This window comes from Alnus glutinosa, chromosome 7 (assembly GCF_958979055.1).
Source record: "Alnus glutinosa chromosome 7, dhAlnGlut1.1, whole genome shotgun sequence".
NCBI lineage: Eukaryota > Viridiplantae > Streptophyta > Magnoliopsida > Fagales > Betulaceae > Alnus > Alnus glutinosa.
Window position 1 is genome coordinate 11,119,064 of NC_084892.1, and position 24,435 is coordinate 11,143,498.

Sequence of the window (24,435 nt, forward strand, 5' to 3'; positions counted from 1 at the left end):
TTGGAAATTTGGAATGTGGATCATGTGGTAGTTTGATTGTTGGAACTCTTGAATGTTGGTATGTAAATATGTAATGTGTTGGTTGGGTTTATTGGAATGTGGTATGTAAGTTTTTTATTAAAAAAAGAAAAAAACCAGCAAACTTATGTTGGTATAATGGTATGTAAGTACATTTTACAAGTTGGATACTTGGTATGTAATAATGTAAGTATGTATGATGGAATGTAAGTACATTTTTGTTAAAAAAAAGAAAAAAAACCAGCAAACTGATAAAAGATTTAAATTTTAAAGCTAGAAAGTTTTTACAAGTTGGATATTTGGATCCAACGTCCAAATTCCAATTGTTCAAATTGTCCAATTTTTTCTTAGACATATAATTGTCATTTGTGGGCCAGTTTGGCAATTTAAAAGGCCCAGCTTACAAAACTGAAAATTTCAAATTAAAAGCCTAAGTTTAGAAAATCAACCGGTTAAGGCCCAATTTTGAAAAGCCCAATTCGGAAAAAGCCCACCTACTACCGATTTAACCGACTAGTTTCGACCGACTGTTCCGATTTCCCGATTTATCCGACAATTTCGAAAATAATGTTTAGCGGAAAACTGTCGGGTATTATTCCGACTTTACCGACAAGGGCGGTTCAGTAATCGGAAATAGCATTTTCGACACCGATTTACCCGATACCCACCCCTACTAATGCATAAGAATAATACAAAATCCAAACAATTTGATTGATCATTTGATCTTATCACGATCGTCTCACTAATGCACTAAGATCAATCAAACTAATGTATAAACAAAGGGAAATGTTTGGTATATTGGGGGGAAATTTTGGTGAGTGGTAAAGACTCCTGTGGTGAATATTTTTGTGAAAGTTCATTATTTTTTAAAATAAAAAACAAAAATGTAAGTTAAATACATGAGACATTAGCAACGATGTGTCTTCACTAATTTGAGTCAAATATATTATAGAGATAATTGTACCATTGGTCTTTAGGGTTGGCCTAAATTACAAATCAATCCCTCTGATACAAAAAGTTTATGAAGGGTCATTGTGGTAACTATAATTACGAATCATTTCTTGAACCCGTTTTTCATCCACCAAGTTAACAGATTCTGTTAGTTTATCATGTCATACCCGATAGGACATCAACACGTGTCCATTACAATAAAAAAATACAAATATATTAAAAATATAAATAAATAAAACTTAAAATTTTTTTAAAAAAAAAAAAAAAAATAGAAAATAGTGAAGGGGTGGCTGTCCCCCAGTGGTCGGGGGTGGCGCACGGCCACCCCTTCACTATTTTTATTTTTTTAAAAAAAAAAAAAAACTTTTTAGTTTTATTTATTTATATTTTTAATATATTTATGTATATATTTTTTTATTGTAATGGATATGTGTCGATTTCCTATTAAGTATGACGTGACAAACTAACAGAATCTGATAACTTGATGGACGAAAAACGGGTTCAGTGAGTAATCGTAATCATAGTTTACCACAAGAACCCTCAATGAACTTTTTCTACCATAGGGAGTGATTTGTAATTTAGGCTAACCCCAGAAACCAATGATGTAATTATCCTTATATTATTTATGGATGATTTTAGCAACGACGACTATTGTGTTCACTAATAACGTTTGTTATTAGCAACAACATGAATAGTCGTCGCTAATAGTCAAGTATTAGTGACGATTATTGTTGTCACTAATTACATTTGTTATTAGCAACAACATAGTCGTCGCTAATGTGACGACATGAATAGTCGTCACTAATTAGTCAAGTATTAGCGACGATTATTGTGGTCACTAATTACATTTGTTATTAGCAACAACATAGTCGTCGCATTAGCATGAATAATTGTCACTAATTAGTCAAGTATTAGCGACGATTATTGTGGTCGCTAATTACATTTGTTATTAGCGACAACATAGTCGTCGCTAATGCGACGACATGAATAGTCGCCACTAATTAGTCAAGTATTAGCGATGATTATTGTGGTCGCTAATAACGTCTGTTATTAGTGACAACATAGTCGTTGCTAATAAGCAAATATTGTCGCTAATACTTTTTACGTGGGGAAAAAATTCCCGCCACAATATTAACGACGACATATCAGCGACGACAATTTTATCGTCACTGATGTTGAAACTTTTTATGACATTAGCGACCACCCCAAAATGTCGTCGCTGATAAGTGATTATTAGCAACAACTTCTGGGTCGTCACTAAAAAATTGGTCACTGAAGACCATTTTTCGTGTAGTAATTCGTTCATGTCCTCAAGAGTGTCGTCTCTTCTTCATAACCTAAACACAACAAATAGACCACGAAAGGTTTTATGCATAGAAAGATCTATGACAGTGTTGGAGTAGCATCTCACATAGAGAGAGCGAAGACCCTCAAGCTTAAGGTGACTCCCATCAAGACCTTTTAAAATTTAAAGCTCAAGAACAGAGTATTTGAAAGAATGTTCTGTTCTCGAGAAAAACAAAGTATTCGAAAGAATGTTCTGTTATCGAGCCTTCGCACATGGCGTCAATGGCTGTGGTTTTGGGTTTGCTTTCTAGTAAGTTTCTCAACTCTAAATCTTGCAACGTTTAGCATATGATTTGTCTGTTTTCTCTTAAAATTTGAGCGTTTTGATTTTCGCAAGTGAAAACCCAGAGATACAAATCGAAGGCACATTCACAGCAAAAGACATAATCATCGGATAAACGTAAAAACCCACAAAAGAATATATTAAAAAAAAAAATCTGAAACAAAGAAAATTTACTCAGGGAGTGTGAGAGATGGCGTAGAAGAGTAAACAGAGAGAAGGCAGGGACCGAAATTTAAATCTAATTTACTGGGGCAGGTAGAGAGAACGTAAATGAAGAAATAGAGTGGAAGTGGAGAGTTTTAGAGGGTGTGAATTGAATTTTCATGGTTTTAAATCCAGTAACAAAAAAACAAACATTTGACAAAAACGAATGAAGACATCAAAACACACGGCACATAATTTGCATGGTTTTAAAGTCTTTAACACAAAAACAGATGAAGATATCAAAACGCACACCACTCAAGTAAACGCACGACACCAACCGGTTAAGGGTCAGTTTGGGTTTGCGATTTTAAAAAGTGCGATTTAAAATAACGATTTTAAAATGTGCGATTTGGAAAAAATAATTTTTAAAAACGCAGTTAAGCGTTTGGTAAAATCGCAGTTTAACCTTTAAAATTGTGAATTTACCTTTAAAATTCTGGGTTTCCAAAAAAGTATCATATTATCTGCGATTTAGGGTGCGTTTGGGATTGCGATTTCGTAGACAATAAGTGCGATTTTAAACCAAATCGCAGAACATAGATCGTTTGGGAACTGCGTTTTTAAAAATTGCGATTTGAAAACGTAGAAAATCTGTTTTTTCAAATCGCAGATAAGATGGTGCTTTTTTGAAAACGCAGGATTTTAAAGGTAAATTCGCGATTTTAAAGGCTAAACTACGATTTTGCCAAACGCTTAACTGCGTTTTTAAAAATCACTTTTTTCAAATCGCACATTTTAAAATCGTTATTTTAAATCGCACTTTTTGAAATCGCAAACCCAAACGGACCCTAAGAAGCCCAAGAATAAAAACGCTCACTGAAACGCACGTTTAAACCCTTCCAGTACAGTGATTAAAATTCACGGTTCATGCCAGTGTCCTGAGTTTAGGCCCTCTCTAAGGAAGAACTCAACTTTATATATATATATCCTCTCTAATTAGTATAACCCATATTTATTTCGTGGCATTGGCACTTATACGCTAGGGTCCTACCCGTTGTGGTAAGCATGAAAAATAGGATATTCCATTAAAATATCCGAATCCTCTTTGAAAACTACGTACGTAAACAAATTTTCCTATTTTTGGGTATCGGAAGAAACGTGTAAACTTCACTGAAGACCCGAAAAATAACTAACAAATCCCATCAACCTTTCTAAAACTGCAGAATCCTCTCAGGAACGCAAACCAATACCACTCATGTAAGCTTACTTACTATATGTTTTTCTTTTCTTTCTGTTGAATTGTTAAACGGGTTGTTTTTGTAGACGTATATGATCTCGAGTCTCACGGTCGGATGCCCGGATATAAAGTTTTATTATTATTATTATTATTATTATTATTATTGTGGGATTTTGCTTCAGTTTATTGTTTTCTGGTCAGAATGATAGAAATGTTGCTGGGTTGTTTACTCTGTAACTGTGTTGAAACTTTTTTCAATAATGTTAAATTAGTTTCTGGCTAAAATTTTAGTGTTGAACGGTGTGCATTCCTTAGTCAGCACTTGGCAATGCGTCCCAGACGGGGATCAAGCTTAATTGACTTTTTCATGCACAAAGGTTGTTTGATAAAGTGTCTAGAAAAGGATTGGTTGTAGTTGATTTGGGTTTATGGCAGTCTTTTTTTATGTACATTGGAGTGCTCATGTTCGAAACTGAAATCTTGGAAATCACCTGTTTTTTTTTCTTTTTTTAAGCATTTTGGATGCTTGTAGAGTTTGAGATCATGGAAACTGCTTTGCTTGTTGTTCATGGGTTCACTTTTCCTTGAGATTGTGAAAGCAAGTCTTGTAATCTAAGTTGTTAGCTCTTATTTTTGGTGTTCTATATTGCAATATCCTATTCATTTGCTACAAAAGATGTAATAATATAGCTAATTTATATGAGAATAGTAGCTTCAAAATCCAAAGATACTAGGTCCTGAAAAAAGTTATACAACTGTCAATTCAGATATAGCCACCAAAATGCAGGTGTGAACTTCAATGATTTCCAGTCATTTGCTTGTTCTAGCTTCAGTTTCATTCCTGTTAATTTTATGTTTTAACTACATGCTATTTTTTCATTCTATATGCATATTGGAAATGAGAAGTGGTTTATACTCGAGCAAAACTAGGCTAACTAGGTTGGTTATAAGCAAAATGACAATCGATTCAAGGTTTTTTCTTCCACCCCTCCTTTGCCCCAACAAACTTAAAAAAGAAAAGGAAAAAAAGGGGGGCGGGGGAGCAGCAATAGTATCAAGCATATTATGTGGGGTATAATATAGGTTATTGGCCCATGAACTGAGAACGCAAGAATTGTAAGAATAATGAATGATGTAAAAATTGAAAATCATTACACCGCCCCCCTCCTTGAGGACTTCTATGTTAAAGAATGTCAAAATCTTTCAGATTTTTTATAAAAGTTTCTCCGACAACAGAGCCTGCCTTTACAAATACGGCAGGATAACCAATTGGAGCTTCTACCCAAGCTTCACAACCTTGTTCTCTAAATAGTTTTCCTGTCCAGATATGTTGCCAATCACTACCTTCTCCCACTGGAAAATAGACCTTAACATTCTTCTTGCCTTTGTCTAGGACAGGCACCACTAGGATCTCAGTACCAACCAAAAACTGTTGGTAACTCAAGCTATGAACATATTCATCTTCTGGGTAGTGGAGAAATAGGTGGCGGCAAACTGGGAGGCCTTTTTGAGCAGCTTCCTGTATTCAAAAAAATAACAGTTGGGGGGTTGAAAATTGAAATCCTTTCTTAATGCACTCACCAGATTTGAAAAGAAATTAATATCTAGAGTTCTGGGAATACCTTTACAAGTTGGATTCTGTAAAACTTCCATGCTCTGTACACTTTAGCAAGGCGAGCAAATTGTGATAAAGTTTGGTGGTTTGAGTAGAATTGGCTATTGCTGGATGGCTTGTTCCCCTGCATGCGCAAGACAGCCAGATATCAATTACCATTGATTATCCAACTTATCACTTTCAGGTGAAGGAATCATAATGTTGGTTTGAAACCATGGAAACTGTAGCTGTCTATATTCTTAATTTGAGCTTCTATATCAAGTTCAAGTCAATAGCTTCATACAATTCTATTTGTGTAAACAACTTTCTATATCCAAAAAGTAAACAGAAAAGGATAGGAGAAAAATAGAAAAAGTTGGTATTTTTTGCAGTTTTGGAGGTTAAAAAAAAAAAGGATTATCTTTAGAAGCTAAATGAATGTACTCCTCTTTTAGGTGTACATGCCTGAGCATTAGGTTTTCATCATTGAGCACAACCGACATTATTTTTGTCTTTCTTTTTTTGTCTGTTTTTTTTCTTCATATAATAAAGGATAACGATAAAGACAATTTATTTATGTTATGTGTTCATGTGACAGGTTTTTAACTTACTTCATGGGTCCGGAAGACAGTAGTGAAAGCATTTAGCTCCATCCAACGCAAAAGCAACTCTTCACTTCTTCTGTACTTGAAAAAAGGTAAGTTTACTGCACAGTAGCCTCCAATATCACTGTGGTTAAAAGCAAACCCTGAAAGTCCACTGCTCAGTAGGCCAGTAACAGCACTCTTTATCCCATCATTAGCCTGCCAACTTACCATTTGGTCCCCTTCCCAAAATAGCATCCCCCATTTAGGACTATTTCTGAAACCAGCTCTCATGAAGAAGACTAGGGCCTCTTCTGGGTCTTCTTTCAATTTACCCACACAGTTACTTTTCCATTCTTCAACGAATTCTCGATTTATCTGGGCCCATAGCTCAGGGTACCTGTTATGCGCAGAAATAGGATCTTCACCTGAAATGGTGAGTGGTAATTATTAGAATCTCAATTTGTCTAGAATAATCATGCAAGGAAAAGCACCAAGAATATGTTATGATCACTTAAACCATGGGAAACCAATTTAACTATATAGGTTCCCTCCCTTTGGCTTGGGACACGATTTCTTTTTCTTTTTTTTTTTTTTTTGAAGTTTTCTTTTCCATTCTTTGGGAGCTGGGGAGGCTGGCTGCTATGGAAATATAATGGTTAAAAATGTTAATGATTACGGAAGCTCATGGACACTTCATGGAAAAGCCTACTGATTTGGCCTGCCTTGAATGTCTAACACTACTAATATGATATCATCTAGAGGTAGTTTATTAGTTTGTCAACTGTGTGTAGGAAAACGCATGGGTATGGGAGATGTGAGGAATTAGTATGGAGATGCTTAAACCCTTATTAAAAGCTATGACAAAACATGGTATGGGTAGTGTTGGGAAATATATTATAACTCCTAAAACATTTCTTTTTGTGGAAAATCAGTTGCGGGAGAAGCTTTCCCTAGAATTTGTATAAAGTTCCCAAAAATTGTCTTTGAAATCTATAAACAGAACAGAACCGAACCTTTACACCCCCACCCCCCTTCTCTAAAAAAGAGGAAGAATACGGAACCCAGGTTCATATCATTGTTGGTTGAGCTTTGGGTATTATAAGTGGCAGATATCTTTCTTTTCTGTGCTGATAAGATGGTAAAAATGAGCTATAAAGACAAAAAAATGAAGAGCAAAATCATCCTATACTACTAAAAGCAGGAGCCAGTAGGTAGAAGCTCGAGCTTTCCTTATTAAGCAGGACTTGGCATTGTCCTTTCAGATTCTGTTGACTGGGAATTGGTGGGTATGGGGTTCATGCAAAGAGGATTCTACTTCATTCATTTGTCATGTCACTTGGCATCACAAATGACCCACATGACTCAGAAAGTTACCCTGACCTTATGTTGGCTTTTTTCAAATATAAGTTCAGATTTAAAAACCTGAATAAAGAGTCGCATCCACGGGCAGGCCTTCACCAAAATCAGCCATCCATCCTCTGACTCCATCATCCACCATTTCTTGTAAAATCTGTTTGAACCAACCAGCAGTATTTGGGTGTGTCAAATCTAACATTCCAACATCAAAAGCTGTATTTGGAACCATGTATGGTTGTCCAAGTTTGTCTTTCACCAAGATGTCCAACCCCTTTGCTTCCTCAAAGAGGTTTTTCCTTCTGTTTGGCTTCTCATGAGTCTGTCAAAGCAAGTGAACGCTATTAATAAAGTGACAAACTCTCGATCTATCACTAATTACAGCATAACATTTTGCTGTACATGGGGTACTGCCATCATTGCAGTTACAAAAGAAAATTGTGATTAATGATATCAAAAATCACTTTGGCTTTAACATACTTTTAGCGGCATTACACTTCTTACAGTGATGCAGTGTACTGCAATCGAGGGCAGGTTAGTGATTTCAGGAATTATAGTTGAATTTAATATGGAGAGCTTAAGTGAGGGAGAAGGTTTTTACTGGAGCTAGACAAGGATTGCAATATGTCATCACTTTGATATGCTGAGCACTAAGATCTTGAACTAGTTGTTGCCATCCCCAGTACCTTTCTGTATCCACTTCCCAATTCCACCACAGTTGTGATCCAATCAATGTCTCCCTCTGCCCCACCCAATCCTATTCAAAAACCAGTACACAGTATAAGCGGATGCACATAGATGCATGAGTAAACCAAATATGTAATGTCCAATCTGTTCAAAACACACAAAATTATGTGGAGAAAGAAAAATCTGAAATGGCTCATCATTGACATGGGTGTCAAGTTTGCAAAGTAATTGTCGAAATGAAATAAAAAGTTTATTGTTTTGAACGGTATAATTATGTTTCTTTTTCATGAAGAGACATGCATTACCTGCAACCAAAATGCTGACATGGGAACATCATAAGTCCTTAGCTTATCCCAAATATGGCGTACGGTTTCCGTGCCACCTTGCATTCCAACCACAGCACCAGATATTATCCACTCAGGAAGCTCAGGAGGCCTCCCAATGGTTTCTGTAAAATGTTCAATGAGCTCAGAAGGTGAATTCCCATGCAATATCCGTCCTTCAACTGAAGTCCCGTGTATCTGCAAGCGACAGCATACAGAAAATAGAAAACTGCAGTTTTAAGATCTTGAACGAGCACGTTTTACTATTCCATTCATGCATGGTGAGCCCATCTTTTGAAAAACTAGTTTTTATGATTTAACCATATAGAAGTTCACATAACATCATGAAAACTGTACATCTTCTTTAATAAAAATGTATTGCTTCTCCCTAACCGAAGTTCAATTTCTGCTTACAATTGAAATTCTTACTTCTGTAAGCACAGTTCCTTTCCAATACTTCTCCTGATTTATATCTGATTTACTTTATTACCAATAAAAAGTTATCTGAATTCCTTTGTCTCAAACAAACATTAAATTTTAAGATGTCATTACAGCTTTTAGATCCAACAGTTATCAAAAAGTACCTGAATCTGAACTCTATCATGTCTCGTTAGATCGAATACTGAATAATCATATCCTTCAAGATAAAGAGACCGCATCTTCGATGTCATGTAGAATGGAGAAGGAGCATAAGTTGTACTCCAATCACCCCCAGCCCTGCAATGAGGAAAAACCGTCTCAATAGTCATTGATAAGTGTTATAATATTAATTAAATGATTAAATTTACTAATTCCTATCAAATTAAGCTTTGGAATAAGTAGTGATTTAATATGATATTTGAGCTAGAGTTCACGAGTTCCAACCTGAATGCACAATTCACCTAAATTTTTCATGTGTTTGGTCGTACTTGTTGAAGTAAAGTTTTTCTATCCGCTTAAACTTTTGGGGTAAGCGGTGATCTAACAACAAGCATAAGGTGGTAAAAAGAGATATTCCTTTCATGATTCATCTTACCTGTAGCTAACCAAGTTAGCTGCAAGAGTAATAGGCTGATCCCCTCTTCCAATGCCTTGTTCTTGAACAAGAATAGGTACCCTTTTGCCTTTGAAATCCATGTGTGAGAACTGCTCCCCAAAACCATAGAATCTCTCGTTTCCTTCACTTGAATATGTCAAGCAGACCCTGTTGAATTGCGCGGGTTCTGCAACCTTCGTCTCTTCTTTTTCCTCCTCTGCTGAAGAAACTGTCACATACGCCCGTGGCCTTGAAAAGTACCAACAGAAACCAAGCCTCCGTTTTCTTGCCCTTCCCAGCCTCCGCCTAAACCCCTGGTATCTTCCTGAAGCTTCTGGAGAGGCTTTTTGGCGTAGCTTGAAGCTTGGCTGCCCAAGCTTCACTTGGAAACCAATCTGATTGCTGTTTTTCTGATCGAACAAAACCCAATACCGTGCAGAAGTAGAAGGTTCCTTCTTCTCAAATTTTGTATCGGCGTAATTGCCAGCTTTTTGAAACTGCTTCTTCTTCTTCTTCGTGCTGAAAATCGAACCAGTTATTAGCAAAATAGGGGACTGGGCACCATTCGAATCTTTTTTCTGATCAAATCCCAGATACCGAAATGGAGAATCTTCATCTTTAGCTTCTAAAGAATGATTAGACTGATTGATCACTCTTATTTCCTCAATGGTTTGGTTATTACAAACCAGACGAACATCTCTATCTTTCACAACAAAGGATCCCCTGCTCTCCTCCACCTCTGTTTCGGCCATGGCTGCAGACACAAAGGCTTGGCCTGGGATGGTAGACCATATGGGTCGATGAGGACGCGATTGATGAGAAATCGATAGATAGCCACCATTGTCGGAGCTCCAAAGAAGCTGGAAGTCCTTCCCAATTGAGAAGATCTGGTGGGAAGGCACTCTCTGGGAATTGAAAAACAGAGTTCCTTGAATGAAAGGGAGGGATGTTGGGTTTGACGGGAAAGGATTATTAAAGCGATTGTGGTGCTTTTTCGTGATTTTGAGCGTTGCCATGTCGGGATTAAAGGGAGGAATGGCCCATCTATATCCTTCTTATAGATTCTCAATCTAAAAAATCTTGATTTGAAGATTCTGTCAGCTTCCTTGAACGTTTTCAAACTCCAAAGTCCAAAAGGAGTTTATTAAATATATTTTATTAGAATTATAAAAATTTAATTTCAACCGTAAGCTTAGAAAAAATAAAAAATAAAAAATCATACAATAAAAATCTACAGCATTGAGCATGGCAGTAAATAAGTTTGTTTGGTTAAAAAATTAAAAATCATTTTTTTTTCGACTTTTTTGCTCTAAAAAGGTTTAGAACTGCGTTTTGAAAAAATTTAAAAATGAAACTTCTCTAAAAAGCTCCTTCAAACTTTTTCTCTTTTCTCTTGCTTTTGAATTTATTAGCTGATTTTGAACCCTACCTTGGGTAGAGTCTCTAGTATGCTTTGTGCTGAATTTTCCACTGGGGTTTTCAATTTAAGATGCAACTCAACAAATTTCATTGTATGGTTTTGCAGCAGAATTAGTTTTTGCATTGAAATTTCCTTCTCAATTTTTTTTTTTAATTAAAAAATAAAATAAAATCTTCCCCTTTGTTTGGGTGGGGGGATCAGTACTAATTAAGAAAAGTTCAAGAGAGTGGGGACCTAAGGTAAGTTTGATTGATTTAGTTTTCTATAATTTCATATATCTATTAGGATTCCCCCATTAATTGCCTCACTTTCACTTTCACTTTCACTATCATAACCTTTTCTTTCCCTTTGCCTTCGCTTAGCACCTTTGTTGTGTCTCATTCGCCTTCCTGCAATTTGGCACTTTGTGACACATCCGGTGGCAAACTCAATACAAATTTGATTTTCATTCTAAGGATTCAAAAGACGACAATTTCTGACTGCTAAACGAGGATAAAGATATACGACAATTAGCTATCTAAATTGCTAGCAGTTTGAGCAATTAATGTGAGAGTCGAGAGAGTCCATATGAGATCTACATGTCCGAATAAGTAGCTAGACAACCCAAGATTTATTTGGGCAGATGAATCTCATATGAACTCTCTCACTACTAGCAATTTGGACAGCTAATTGTTATGAATCACAATCTATCAAAATAACAGCTAATTGTCGTGAACCCTAGCCTACCAAATTAGGCTAATTGTTTCGTCAAAGAAAGAGAGAGCAATGGGGGGTATGTTTCATTTTCTTACCTGAACAGGGTTGCGTGAACACTTCCACCATTGTGTGCTTGCTAGGATGGAATACTGTTTCGGTTCCTAATGATGCATCTGGCCTACATATGCTTCTTGGTTCCTTCTTTATTGCATCTAGACCTCCTAACCAGCACCATTCATTTGCTTCTTTTCACGGTGTTTCTCATTTTTTTAGAAACGCATTCTCCCAACAGACTGATCAGTTGGCGTGGCATTTTCGATCCACCTTAAAAAAAAAAATTTATTTTTAATTAAAATTAATTTAAAGGCAGATTGAACATGCTACGTGAACTAATTATGTTCCGTTAATACAAAATAGCAGTTCTTTTTTTATTTTTTCTTTTTTTGAATTTTTTTTTTTTTTTTTTTTGTCTATGAACTTGGCCTTCATGATGGGGTTGTTCCTAACATCCATCAAGAACAATGTACACAGCCTTCTTCTCCGCCCACGTTCACTATCCAAATTTAGGATGAAAAAGAGTACGTAAGTACGCACGCACGCATGTTTCCCTCTGTTCCAACGAATCTTGGGTGGCCACGTGGTGGTGGGACTTTTCTATAGTAGATCAGACCTGTCAACAAGGCTATATATATATATATATATATATATATATAAAGCTAAATCCTTAATTAAAGATAAATGTTACAAATCAACGGTTGATTTGTAAAAGGGATGAAGGGAATATGGACATTGGAATGATGTAGGGTATCATATCTCATAAGTGAGTGACAGTTTAAAATGCTGACAAATGTTCTTTAATGTATCCCTAAAATCGAAATATATTAAAAATCTAAATCGAAAGGATTTGTTTAAAATCATAATAATTAATAGGTTAAGTGTTATGAATGTCCAAATTAAATAAGGAACCAAATAAATATAAATCAAATCAAATCATATTAAATTGTGTAAATGTAATTTGAATTCTGGTAATATCATTGTGGCATTAAACTTTTAGTCATTAATATTATATTTGATTTATTATTATTGTGTCTTTTTCTTTTTTTATGACTTTTATCCTGTTCGTAACTTTTTAAAACTTTTGCTTGTAGTCAAAGTTCTTCATTAAATAAAAAAAAAATAAATAAATAAAAAAAAATACAACACTTCATATGTGCAACTGCTCATAGCTCAATACTTCATATATGATACTTTTCTTTACGTGTCCTTTTAAATGCCTTCATTTGAAAAAGAAAGCCATTTTTTTTTATTATCAATATTTTTTTATTTTTTTTAATATTCAAATGGGGGAAGGGGAAAGTATTATCATTTAGTTGGTTACCCAGAAACTGGCTTTGTTTGTTAATGTGGGTTAGGAAGGTTTTTTTTTTTTTAAAAAAAAAAAATGTTAAAAGGGCTCTATCACTCAATAGAGACATTTGAAGGAGTCTTCCCAGGGGCCGCCCTGAAGCCCACCTCCCCATTGCATCTGGGCAAATCATACCATACTGCTCATTAATTGACTACCGCACTCCTCCGTCCCTTTTCCTATCCATAGCAGATTCCGTTTAGAGACAAAGATTTGCGGGAGAGATACTAAGCCTCATTAGATTCCTTGGTAATTTCGACCATACATAGGATTGACCGGATTCGTCATGGATTTCAAGTGACATAAATGTTAAAAATATTTTATTTTATTTTTGTAATTTTAGAAATATTCTGTGTTTAAATTGTTTGTTATGTTTTTGTTCTGAAAAGAGAAAACAAAATTTTAAGCGAAGGGATTGGAAGTGCTCTTTGAAAAAGAATTGTTATAATGAAACAATGACTATATCGGAAATAGTAGCTAGGGCGCCAAATATAATAAATTGTGAGTAGTTTACCGACCTTGATATGTATTAAATTATGATTTGTAGTAAATTATGGGGTTTAATGTTTACTTAATTTAATCTATCCAGCCATCACCATATGGTAGAAACCAACCATTGTTTGAATTTACTAGAACCTTTCTTTCTTTCTTTCTTTCTTTATCATTATTATTTATATTCTTTTCTAAGACTTTTTTTTGGCAAAAAGATTTTTGAAATTGAATTACAATGTGACCATTCAAAATAAGCACAAAAATTGGAAGAAGAATAGTTAAGTTGGAAGCTAAAGGAACCTCTTTATCCCAAATATTCCAATGACAATAATAAGCATCAGTACTAAAGAAAAATTATTAAATAACGTACTAAAAATAATATTACCTTCCTAATAACCAAAAATTAAAATTTTAAATGGTTTTAGGGTATCCAACATTGGTTAAATAGGCCAAAACTTTTTAACAATTTTATACTTCAGGTGCACATACATTCAATAGCTCTACAAAAATTTCACTAACAATGGGTTAGTATGTTGAATAGAACTAAAATTTAATATATAAAATAGTTTTAGGGTGGTCAATTCTGTTACAAGTAGATTTTTTTTTTTTTTTTTTTTAATTTTTTTTATATCGTTTAATGTTGGTTTAATTTAATCCGCCCAATTCTCACCATAAGACAGAAATTAACAATTGTTTGAATTTAACTAACCTTTATTTATTATTTTTATTATTATTTACTTTTTTGCTATTATTTTCTAAGATGATTTTGGAAAAATATTTTTGAAATAAAATTATAATGCAATCATTGAAAAGAAGCTTGAGAATTGGAAAAGGCTAAAAGATCATTTTAAAGCTCCAAATATTCTAATACCAATAATAAACATCAACACTAAAGAAAAAAAAGTTGTTAATAATGCACTAAAAATAATAATAGTACTCCCCAACAACCAAAATTCAACATTTTAAATGGTTTTAGGATGGCAAAATATGTTACAAGAAGCATTTTATGACAATTTTTGTTTTTTAATATCAATTTTATTTGATCCACCCAACCGCCACCATAAGGCAGAAATAAACTGTTTGAATTTAATGAATCCGTCCATAACCTTTTTTTCTTTATTATTATTTATATTTGTTACTATTCTTTTCTAAGACAATTTTGCCAAAAAAACAAATTGAAATTAAATTTTAATGTAGACTTTTAAAATTTGACTCAAACACTCGAAATATTGCATTCTACTTTCTTCCATTTGTAATGAAAGTTGTTTATTTTTCTAATGAATTAATCATTTTGCGTACGTTTTGTACGCTAAGCACTCGGAGCGCAGCCAGCTTCGTCTCACAAGCATGTGCTCTGGATTTGCAATCATTGTATTACTACAAGGCTACGGAACCCATGAAATCAAATCCAAACCCTTAAATGAACGACAGCATAGGTGCTGTTGTAAAAAAATTTACAGCACCTAAACCTAATCCGCAACTACTTGCCATATCATCTGTAATCTTCAACAAATTCAGCAGTATCAGTCAAGCAAATCTGACACGGTGGTCCTCCTAAATCCATCATAAGAATGCTAAAACTCTTTCTAGTGTTCTTCTTGTGTTCATTTGAAAAAACATAAATATAATAAATAAAAAAATTACATCTGGATGACATGAATGCAATTTTTTAATTTTTTCTATTATATTTATGTCATTCTAGATAAACATTAGAAGAGCACTAGAAGGAACTCTAACATTCCTCAAACCCATCAACATGAACCAATAGGGCTGCCAAAGCACTGTTGGGGAATACATTATCTGCTTTCATCCTCTCCTTAATCCCATAAGCTCGCGTCTTTGCATTTATGTAGGCCTGGATTAGAGCCTGGAACTGCCGCATCCGACCCGCATATCCAGCCTGTCTCATCCTATGAAACGCTTTTTCTGTATTATGGACATCCCCCCTCTTTGCATACTGTTCCATAATAGCTATGTAAGAACTGTACATTGGCTTCATCTGGGTATGCTGGGCTGCCTTCTGCAGGATGGAATCAGCCTTTTCCACCTCTCCTGCCTCCACATAGAGCTTTACAAGTGAATCCCAAGTCAACGGGCCAATCCGGCAGCCACTATCCCCCATTCGCTTAACGAGATCCTTGCCCTTGGCGAGCATCTTATGGTTTGCATACACCTTCAGAAGCACAGAATAATGCCTCGAAAAAAGCTTCTGCTGCATTTTCGACATCCTATCAAAAACTGCCTCTGCTTCTTCAATCTTCTTCAACTTTCCCCAAGCATCAATAGCAGCCATGCACTCTTCAAGCCGGGGACTCGACTCGCATACCTTCCAAACCCTACTCACATCATCAGCCTTTCCCAGCTGTGCATAAAGAGGAAGTAACACTAGGCAAACCCTACGGTCTTTCAAGTTGTCGCCTTCCATCTCCTTTAAAATTGCCTCAGCTTTGTCTTTAAGCCCACCTGAGGTATAATGCTTTACTAAAATGGCTTGTGTATGTATGTCTGGTTCAATGCCTTCAGCCTTCATTGCCTGTACAATTATATCCATACTTGTTATGTCATTGGATTGGCCTTTGGTGTCGATTAACAACTTGTAAGTGAACGGAGTGGGTTTGACATTTTCTTTCTCCATCAATAATAATACATCAGCTATTTTATTCTTGTCCATCCTCTTGTAGAGTAGGAGCAACTGGTTGCAAGCAAATGGTGAAATTGGGAAGTCTAGATCTTTCATCTTGTTGAATACGTCTTCTGCTTTCTTAATGTTGTTGGCAACCACACAGTTCGCCATCAGGGTTCGGTACATTACCTCCCCTCTGAAGGATTGCGGGATCTTCTCAATGTAGATCTCTGCCTTTTGGAGGCCACGTACCTTGGCAATTAAATCAAGGCGAGAAGCATAATCTCTCTCAACAAAGTCCAGATGCTTATTCACCTCCAGCCACTCTGAGAGCTGCAAAATCAATGTAGCACAAGAAGAGTCGCATAGCCTTAAGTACAAAACTGATGCTATTAATGAACTGGAAATCAACCTCCAGCCACTCTGAGAGCTGCAAAATCAATGGAGCACAAGAAGAGTCGCATAGCCTTAAGTACAAGACCGATGCTATTAAAGAACTGGAAATCAAACATACAAAGGACAATATATACCCTTGGTGCCAGTATATTAGCATTTCTTTTCTAAATGTTTAAAGGTAGAACAGAAGGGAAACAGATATGAAAACAAATATAAGCAGTCCAACTGAAAGATGGATAGATGAGTGAAAACTTCCTAAGGGTGTTCTAGGCATTTGAACAGAAAATTAGGCATATTCTAATGCATCTTAGAACTCACATATATGACTTCAATGCCCAATCTTCCTTTGCTGAAGACCTCAAAAAATGGACTCTAAAGATTAAGAACTCAACAATTGGTCGTGTCAAAGCAAGTGGCATCAAGAACTACTATACATCATGCAGCAACCAAGAATATATGTTTAACCCATTAGTACAAAGGTCAATACTTGGTATAGAACCGGCGGCATTTACCTTCTCAATGTTCCACCGCAATGAATACCATCCCCTTCATTTCCTTCTAATATATTTTTTTAAAAAAATAAAAGTAAATATAACTCACACTCATATGGTAGTGGATCCATGATCTCACCCTCCACCCCCTTATATATGGGGAAAGGAAATGTCTTTTGGTCCAAAAACACATTAGCGTATCCTCTAAAACATTTTAAATTCATTTGAACCCTAACTGGATAGTGGAAACAATATCGTCAGTCCTCTTAATCTCAAGCAACTAATTTATTCTCCATTGTGGAAATCCAATCTATTGCCTTTAGCCAAACAACCCTAAGGGCCAATTATGACCATTAACAGTCCTAACTTGTCCACCTCAAACCAGTTTAAGTCATGGTTTTCTACAAACTTTTATTTTTTATAAGAAATCAAAATTCGTTAAAATGCAAAGGGACACAATCTAAGTACACAATAGAGATTCTACAAACTAATCAGTGATAAAAGAAAAACCCATCAATGTGCATAAGAAAAATCCATGACAATTAACGAAGAAAAGGGGTGAGAGAGGGTCCCCTTCAAGAAGGCCCAAAGAATTACCAAAGAAACCATGCGGGCTACTGTTAATCAAGATGAAAAAGCGGGCCGTGGAAATACAAGCAGATATCCATTTCCTCCATCTAGTACCAAACCCACTACGCCTCATGAGATAGGAGAGGAACTCCCAATTGAGATGGTCATAAGCCTTTTACAGGTCCAGCTTGCACAGAACGCTTAGAATTCCCGATTTGGGCCTACTATCTAGGCATTCATTGGCTATAAGAACTGAGTCTAAAATGTCTCCCCTAATAAAAGCATTCTGGCTATTCGAAATGAGCGCTCGTAACACCTAATTCATTCTAATAGCAAGAACTTTTATCTTGATTTTATAAACACTCCCCACCAGGCAGTAGGTCTAAAATCCCTAACTTCCAACTATTCACTCTTCTTAAGGATGAGACCAATAAAAGTAGCATTGAGACTCTTTTGGAACATCCAATGCTTATGGAAGTTATGAAAGACGCACGTGAGATCATCTTGCACTAAAGCCTAGCAAGAACTGGACAAAAAAAAAAAAATCAATAGTGAAGCCGCCAAGTCCCGACACTTTGTCTCCATCCATACTAAGCAATGCTTGAAGAACTTTCTCCTCTAGAAACGTCTCTCCAACCACTCTGCTTTTGTAGAATCTAAACAGGGGAACGTCAAGCCGTCTAATTTGGGACGCCAAGGAGTTGTTTCAGTAAAAAATTCTTGAAGTACTGAGTGATTGTATCTTTGATCTCCTCTTGATCGGAAGTAACACTAGCGTCAATGCAAAGACTAGAGATAAAGTTGTTTCTTTTGTAAGAATTAGCAAGGCGATGGAAAAATCTGGTGTTATGATTCCCTTCTTTTATCCAAGTCCCCCTAGACTTTTGCCACCAGCTGATTTCTTGCATAAGGACCACATTCTCCAGATCTACTTTCGCCTTTGCCCTCCTAACTCTCTGCTTTTCTACAAACAATCTCTCCTCTTCTAAACCATCAAGAACCTGGACCTGCTCCAGCAAGGACTTCTTCATCTCCTCTACATTTCTGAAGACCTCCTTATTCCAATGTTTCAAATCAAGTTTCAATAGTTTTAGTTTATTAGCTAAAACTTAACGAGTGTCGAAGAGCTTATATGAATCCCACCATTGCTTTGCTACAAAACCTTTGCTTTCAACCACATGCTCTCAAATTTAAATGAGCCTGATCCTCGGGTCATACCTTCGCTATCAAGAAATATGGGAAAAGGATCTCTCAAGCAATTTTCCAGCGTCGTTGACACCTCTAATATTCCAACAAATGATTTTTAAATTCATAACAGGTAAAAGCCTTACCACGGAACCGAGGATGTGGACGGGTTTCTTTTAGAGTCATAGTTCACTAAGCTTAACAAGTTGAGAAGTTCTCTTACCCCTTTCACCATGCTCCCTGTCTCTTTTTTCATATAACCCGAAGTTATGGAATGGTCTTTACGTCTTGATTCAATAGTGAAAAATAACTCCAAAGCCTCATGTTGTATGAGACCCCCTTGGAATTTTTTTTTTCTAAGTAAATCAAATCTTATTGAAAGCATAAGACACCCCTAAATACACCAAATGTATACAAAATAAAATACCTAACTAGGAAGAAAAAAACGAGCAAGAAAATCGACAAAACTAAGCGACAGAAGGGACAGAAAAACCACCGTCCAAAAATACAGAGTATGAAAGAACAAAGTTAAAATATCCTCCATGGAACTCTCCACGTCCTCAAAACACCTAAGATTTCTTTCCTTCCACACACACCAAAAAATGCATATTGGCACCATCTTCCAAATCGCAACACTCATCATCGGCCTTCCAAAATTCCACCAACATGCAAACAAGTTGATAACTCTTCTAGGCATAACCCAAAACAAACCAAATTGAGTGAAGAGAGAATTCCACAGAGCGGAAGCCACATCGCAGTGATGAAGAAGCTGGTTCACTGATTTCTCATTTCTCTTGCACAAGTAGCATCTATCCACTATGACAACATGCCTCTTCCTGAGATTATCCACTATAAGAATCTTACCTAGGACCGCCGACCAAGCAAAAAAAGCCGCCCTTGAAGGAGCCTGAGTCCGCTATACACTCTTCCAAGGGAAGAGACTACCTTCCGAGCAAACCAGGGAGCTAAAGAAGGACTTGACCTTGAACAAGTCTCTCTTGGAAGAGACCCACCAAAGCTTATCTGCACGACCTCTACTCGCAGTAAGTGCAACACCTGGAAGAAGGAAGCAAAGGCATCCACTTCCAAATCATGCACTTCTCTAACAAAGGTCACACGTTCCACTGAGTAGAACGGCCCAAAATCTCCATATTATCCGCAACTGAGGCATCCTTCACACGAGCAATACCAAAGAGAACAGAAAACACTTCCTTCAGAACCGTATTCCCTCACCCTTTCCTGATGTTTATCTACAATCCCACTCCAAATGCACCTACAGGCTCAAGGGAGCACCACGCACCCCACAAACTGCCAAACTTGAGAGTCCACCGCAACTCTCCACCAAACATCTCTCTAACTCCCAAACCACCACAACCATTTACCTAACAGAGCGCGGTTGAACATCATCAAGTTCCTGATACCCAGCCCTCCCTCTGAAATTGGGATACAAACCTTAGACCAACTCACCAAATGATATTTGAATTCTTCACCAAACCCACCCCACAGAAAATCCCGTTGTAGCTACTCAAAGCGAGCAGCAACATTCCCCGGGAGAGGGAGTAAAGATAAGTAATACATAGGTAAATTGGCGAGGGTGCTCTTAATAAGGGTGACTACCACCCTTGGAGAGCCTTTTCCAACTGGCCAATCAATGCTCTATCTTCTCGATTACACCGTCTCAAATATGAGTAGACTTATAGGATGCCCCTAACAGAAGAACAAAATACTTCACCGACAGGGTTGCGACCCCACACCCTAGGATTTCGGCTAACCTTTCCACTTGATCTACATTCCCCACAAGAATTACATTTGACTTAGCCAAATTAACCTTCAAACCCGAAGCAGCTTCAATCAAAAGAAAGAGACTCAGCAAATAACGCAGTAGAGGAGAGCGAGTACTAAAGAATATCAGAATATCATAGGCAAACAAAAGATAAGAAAAATTAGCATTACCAACTTTGAAGCCTTCCAACAAACCGCCACTAATTGCTGTAGAAACCATACGGCTCAAAACCTCCATCACAAAAACAAACAGAGGTGACAGGGGATCCCCTTGTCTCAGCCTACGTCCGTGTTTTGTCCATTTATAATCAATGGGAAGGACAATCAGGTCAACTCTGTACGATTTTGTAGCCGTGTTCTAAGCTGTTCGAGTGGGCTGCGCCACCGGGCCCACCACACAGGCCCCTTCGTGGCCATTGTCTATTGAAGCGGTCGAGTCTCTTTTACCAGAGGGATACCGGCGGTGGTAGAACAACGGCCGGAGGTGCGTAGTTTTCGGAGATGAACGATAACAACAGATAACGCAACACCTCTACAAACCCGCACCATCCTCACTTACGCTTGCCTTTGGAGAGGAGAATGACTCCCTTCCACCTACCACCACAATTTTCTTCAATGGCCAAATAGTTACCATGAGAATTGTAGCACCTTTGGCACAAGAACACACGCTGTGAGTCTCTGACCCTGCGAACAAACCCTGTTGTTATATAGCTGAGCCACCTCATCAACCACTGAAAACAACCAAAAAACTCCTCTTCCCACTTGTACCAAATGAAGATAGCCCTTTCCCGGCTCGATAATACATACACAAAGGGTTTTACCCCCTGCGTGGATGATAAACTCAAACAATTTTGATTCAACAAAGAAGACCTTCTGCCCATGGTGCCTTCGATACATCAGTATGCTCAAAGAATAGGGAACATAACCGCTCCAGAACACCATCAACTGTGACCTTCCATAACACCCACATCCAACCTAAATCCAGAGGAACCCAAAAAAAAACACAAAAACTCCAGCAAAAAGTCAATAAAGTATAACACATCAAGAAAAATTTACTCACTTTTTTGGTATAATAAAAAACCACAGATTTTGGTAAAGTATAACACTACAATTAAAATAAACCACAGATCCATTCCCAATCTTGCACTGCTTTTGTAAAACTTGGATTCCAATGAAAATTTACATTTGACAACCCCATATTCTAATTGGTATTGGAGATCCATCTTAAGTATAACTGCCCATTGAATGATTTCAACTACACAGACCCATAAAAATACATGTATACATGTACACATCATATGTTTGCACAAATCAAATTACAGCTATGTAGCATAGGCATACACAAATAGCCACCTAGGAAAGTATTTGATTGACAATTGAAGTCCAAAAATATCAAGTATGAGAACAAGACAATGCAATTTCCTATGCTAGCAAATTTAATTAAATTTTAAGTAAAGATAAGATCACATAAATTCACCTGCAATGCCCTCCCATACATCCGGCGTTTACGAAGATTAAGCACGGCCAACGAGATCTCTGCGCGGCTCAAATCATTTCCTTCCTCAACCCACTTATCAAGAGCATTATGAATAGAAAAACCAGGAGCATCCAAGATGGCTTTGAACAGTGCAGATTGAGCCCACTTCCTAAACGTTTTTTTCTCACTTGGGTCAGTCTTAGAGTCTAGTAACTCCAGCTCATTTTGAGAAGGCTCTTCGATATCATCACCATCATCAGAAAGTTCGGGTTCGGAGATTAATTCGTCATCACTTTCATCCTCTACATTACCATCTCGATTTGCCTCAGCACTAGAAGGCATCTCAAGTTCAGAAAAACCATCTTCCTCTCCACTGCTTTTTGCCCCAGCTTGTGAAGAAAAACTGTGTCTAACCACAAAGACATTTGAAGAACGACAAGTAGTTTGGTAAAACCTCTTCAAATACAGACATCTATCAGATACCTCTTGAGGAGACTCAAGGGTACCAGCCTTGTCCTCCTCTATGCTAGGACTTAGTATTTCTAATTTAGCACAAGACACCCGAGAAATTCCTATGCTGAATCTTGGGCTCCTGAAAACCAAAGAAAAAATAAATAAACTATCAAAGCAGACAAATACAACAAGAGAATCATGAATAATACAAGATTTATTCATTTATAGGGATTTTACTTCATAGAAAATGCTGGGGAATACTGTCAGAAAACCATAATAATCAAGAAAGAGGTATCATGAAATATAGCAGATGTTTCTCGGGGAAGATTTTCATACAGGATCCAGCAAACGGTTAGAAGGCTTGGACAAAATTTTAGATTCTTTATAACAAAAGAAAACATAAGGGATAGAAAGTTAAGTTTCCATTACAGGAGGAAAAAAAAAAATTGTAGATTTCAAGCTGTTGGTCTGCATACAAGATATTCCCTCCCTTCTCTAAAACCCATGTCCCAGCGATAACCCTCCAAGTATAGAACAATAAGAGTCAAAGACGAGAGTAAAGGAAGGGACCCAGAATTCATATGGAGCAGATATTGAATCTTTTAATGCCGATAAAATGTTCAATGAAAAGTTCGTAGAAAGTATGGACTACTTGTAAGATTAAATTGAAAACTTAAACGAAATAATAGCCAAGCTATTGTATTTGATAAATGCATTACGCAATACTACAATTCAATGAAAATGAAGAAGGTTAATCCATGAATAATGTGCAACACAAAAACTTATACAGTTTGAAACTAATATGAGGTACGACACCAGAGATTTTTTCTTTAACTTTTTACGTTTTTTAATTTCAAAACACGCAGCGACAGCAACTACCTGGAAAACAAAATCAGGTGTGCTTTGTAACAAAGGGAAAAACATGTTTCTATGACTACAAGTGTCAAGTTAGCCAAGACACATTTGGTTGAGCAGATAATAAATAATGATGATGCTGGCAGAACTAATCCAACGATTTTTCAGAAAAAAAAAAAAAAAAAAAAAAAGAATATATACATATTCTAATAAAAACAACATGACAAGCATATTGTTACTGCTCGGTACGAAAAGTTGGTTATGTTAAAATGAAATCTCAAATTTTTCTTAAACCTTGGAAATTGATAATTATGAAGAGGGAAATTTTAGAAAATAAAGAAACCAAAATGAGCCATTAAACTCAAAATTCCACTTTCTTCCATCAACCAAACAGAGGCATCAGATACTGAAACCCAGGTAAGCACCACAGTTCCACTGCTACAACAGAAGCCAACAAGCCAACAAAATCCCATTAATTCCCAACATCCATCTTCCCTTTCATTTTGCTCCGCTCTCTCAGAGACCAAACAGAGGGATCAAATACTAAGAACCCAAAAAGGTATGCTTTTCGTCACAAATAGAAACCAAACTAAAAGAACTGATTTAACACCCCGCGTTCAACTTGCACCCCATTTCCCCACTTCCTTATCAACCAAACAGATAACATATCCCACACACACATGCACACACAAAGAGAGGGTTACCGGAGAGGAATAGAAGCCCGACGAAGAGCCCACATGGCGAAAAGAAATCAGAAGCCCTAATGGTGGAAATGGAGACTGACTGGTGGTTGTGGTGTGACATGGAGGAAGAGAGTAGTGCGAACGGGAAGGCACACTCTTAAACCCCAAAAACCCTCCCAAGTGCCATTTGGTAACATTTTCTTCTTTTCTCCCAAAAATTGGCTGTGCGCAAATTTTGAAGCCCTTTTTGAGCCCTCTCAGATCATGCTAATCCATATTCTTCCTGATCTAGATTCTGAGTGCATAAAACGAATAATTATACAATTGATCTTTTAGTCGGCCTAAATTATAAATTACTCTATGTGGTA

General features: G+C 36.7%; 2 protein-coding genes and 1 long non-coding RNA gene across 3 annotated transcripts; 1 reads left to right on the forward strand and 2 right to left on the reverse strand.

Moving 5' to 3' along the window:
* The first annotated feature begins 3,705 nt into the window (after nucleotides 1-3,705).
* Nucleotides 3,706-8,628, forward strand: LOC133873995 (uncharacterized). The gene is made up of 3 exons (XR_009901192.1): nucleotides 3,706-4,000; nucleotides 6,173-6,271; nucleotides 8,494-8,628. It is a non-coding gene; the product is annotated as an uncharacterized LOC133873995 (long non-coding RNA).
* LOC133873994 (uncharacterized) lies at nucleotides 5,095-10,655 on the reverse strand. Its single transcript, XM_062311812.1, has 8 exons — nucleotides 9,540-10,655; nucleotides 9,109-9,241; nucleotides 8,507-8,722; nucleotides 8,116-8,271; nucleotides 7,584-7,836; nucleotides 6,186-6,586; nucleotides 5,603-5,719; nucleotides 5,095-5,499 (listed from the first exon to the last, which is right to left on the reverse strand). The coding sequence occupies exons 1-8, from the start codon at nucleotides 10,553-10,555 to the stop codon at nucleotides 5,164-5,166; spliced, it is 2,628 nt and encodes an 875-aa protein (XP_062167796.1). The 5' UTR covers nucleotides 10,556-10,655; the 3' UTR covers nucleotides 5,095-5,163.
* Nucleotides 10,656-14,968: 4,313 nt separating this feature from the next.
* On the reverse strand, nucleotides 14,969-24,336 carry LOC133873574 (pentatricopeptide repeat-containing protein At1g80270, mitochondrial-like). The gene is made up of 3 exons (XM_062311304.1): nucleotides 24,089-24,336; nucleotides 22,077-22,668; nucleotides 14,969-16,508 (listed from the first exon to the last, which is right to left on the reverse strand). Exons 1-3 carry the CDS (start codon nucleotides 24,121-24,123, stop codon nucleotides 15,285-15,287), a joined length of 1,851 nt encoding a protein of 616 aa, XP_062167288.1. The 5' UTR covers nucleotides 24,124-24,336; the 3' UTR covers nucleotides 14,969-15,284.
* Between the last annotated feature and the right edge of the window lie 99 nt (nucleotides 24,337-24,435).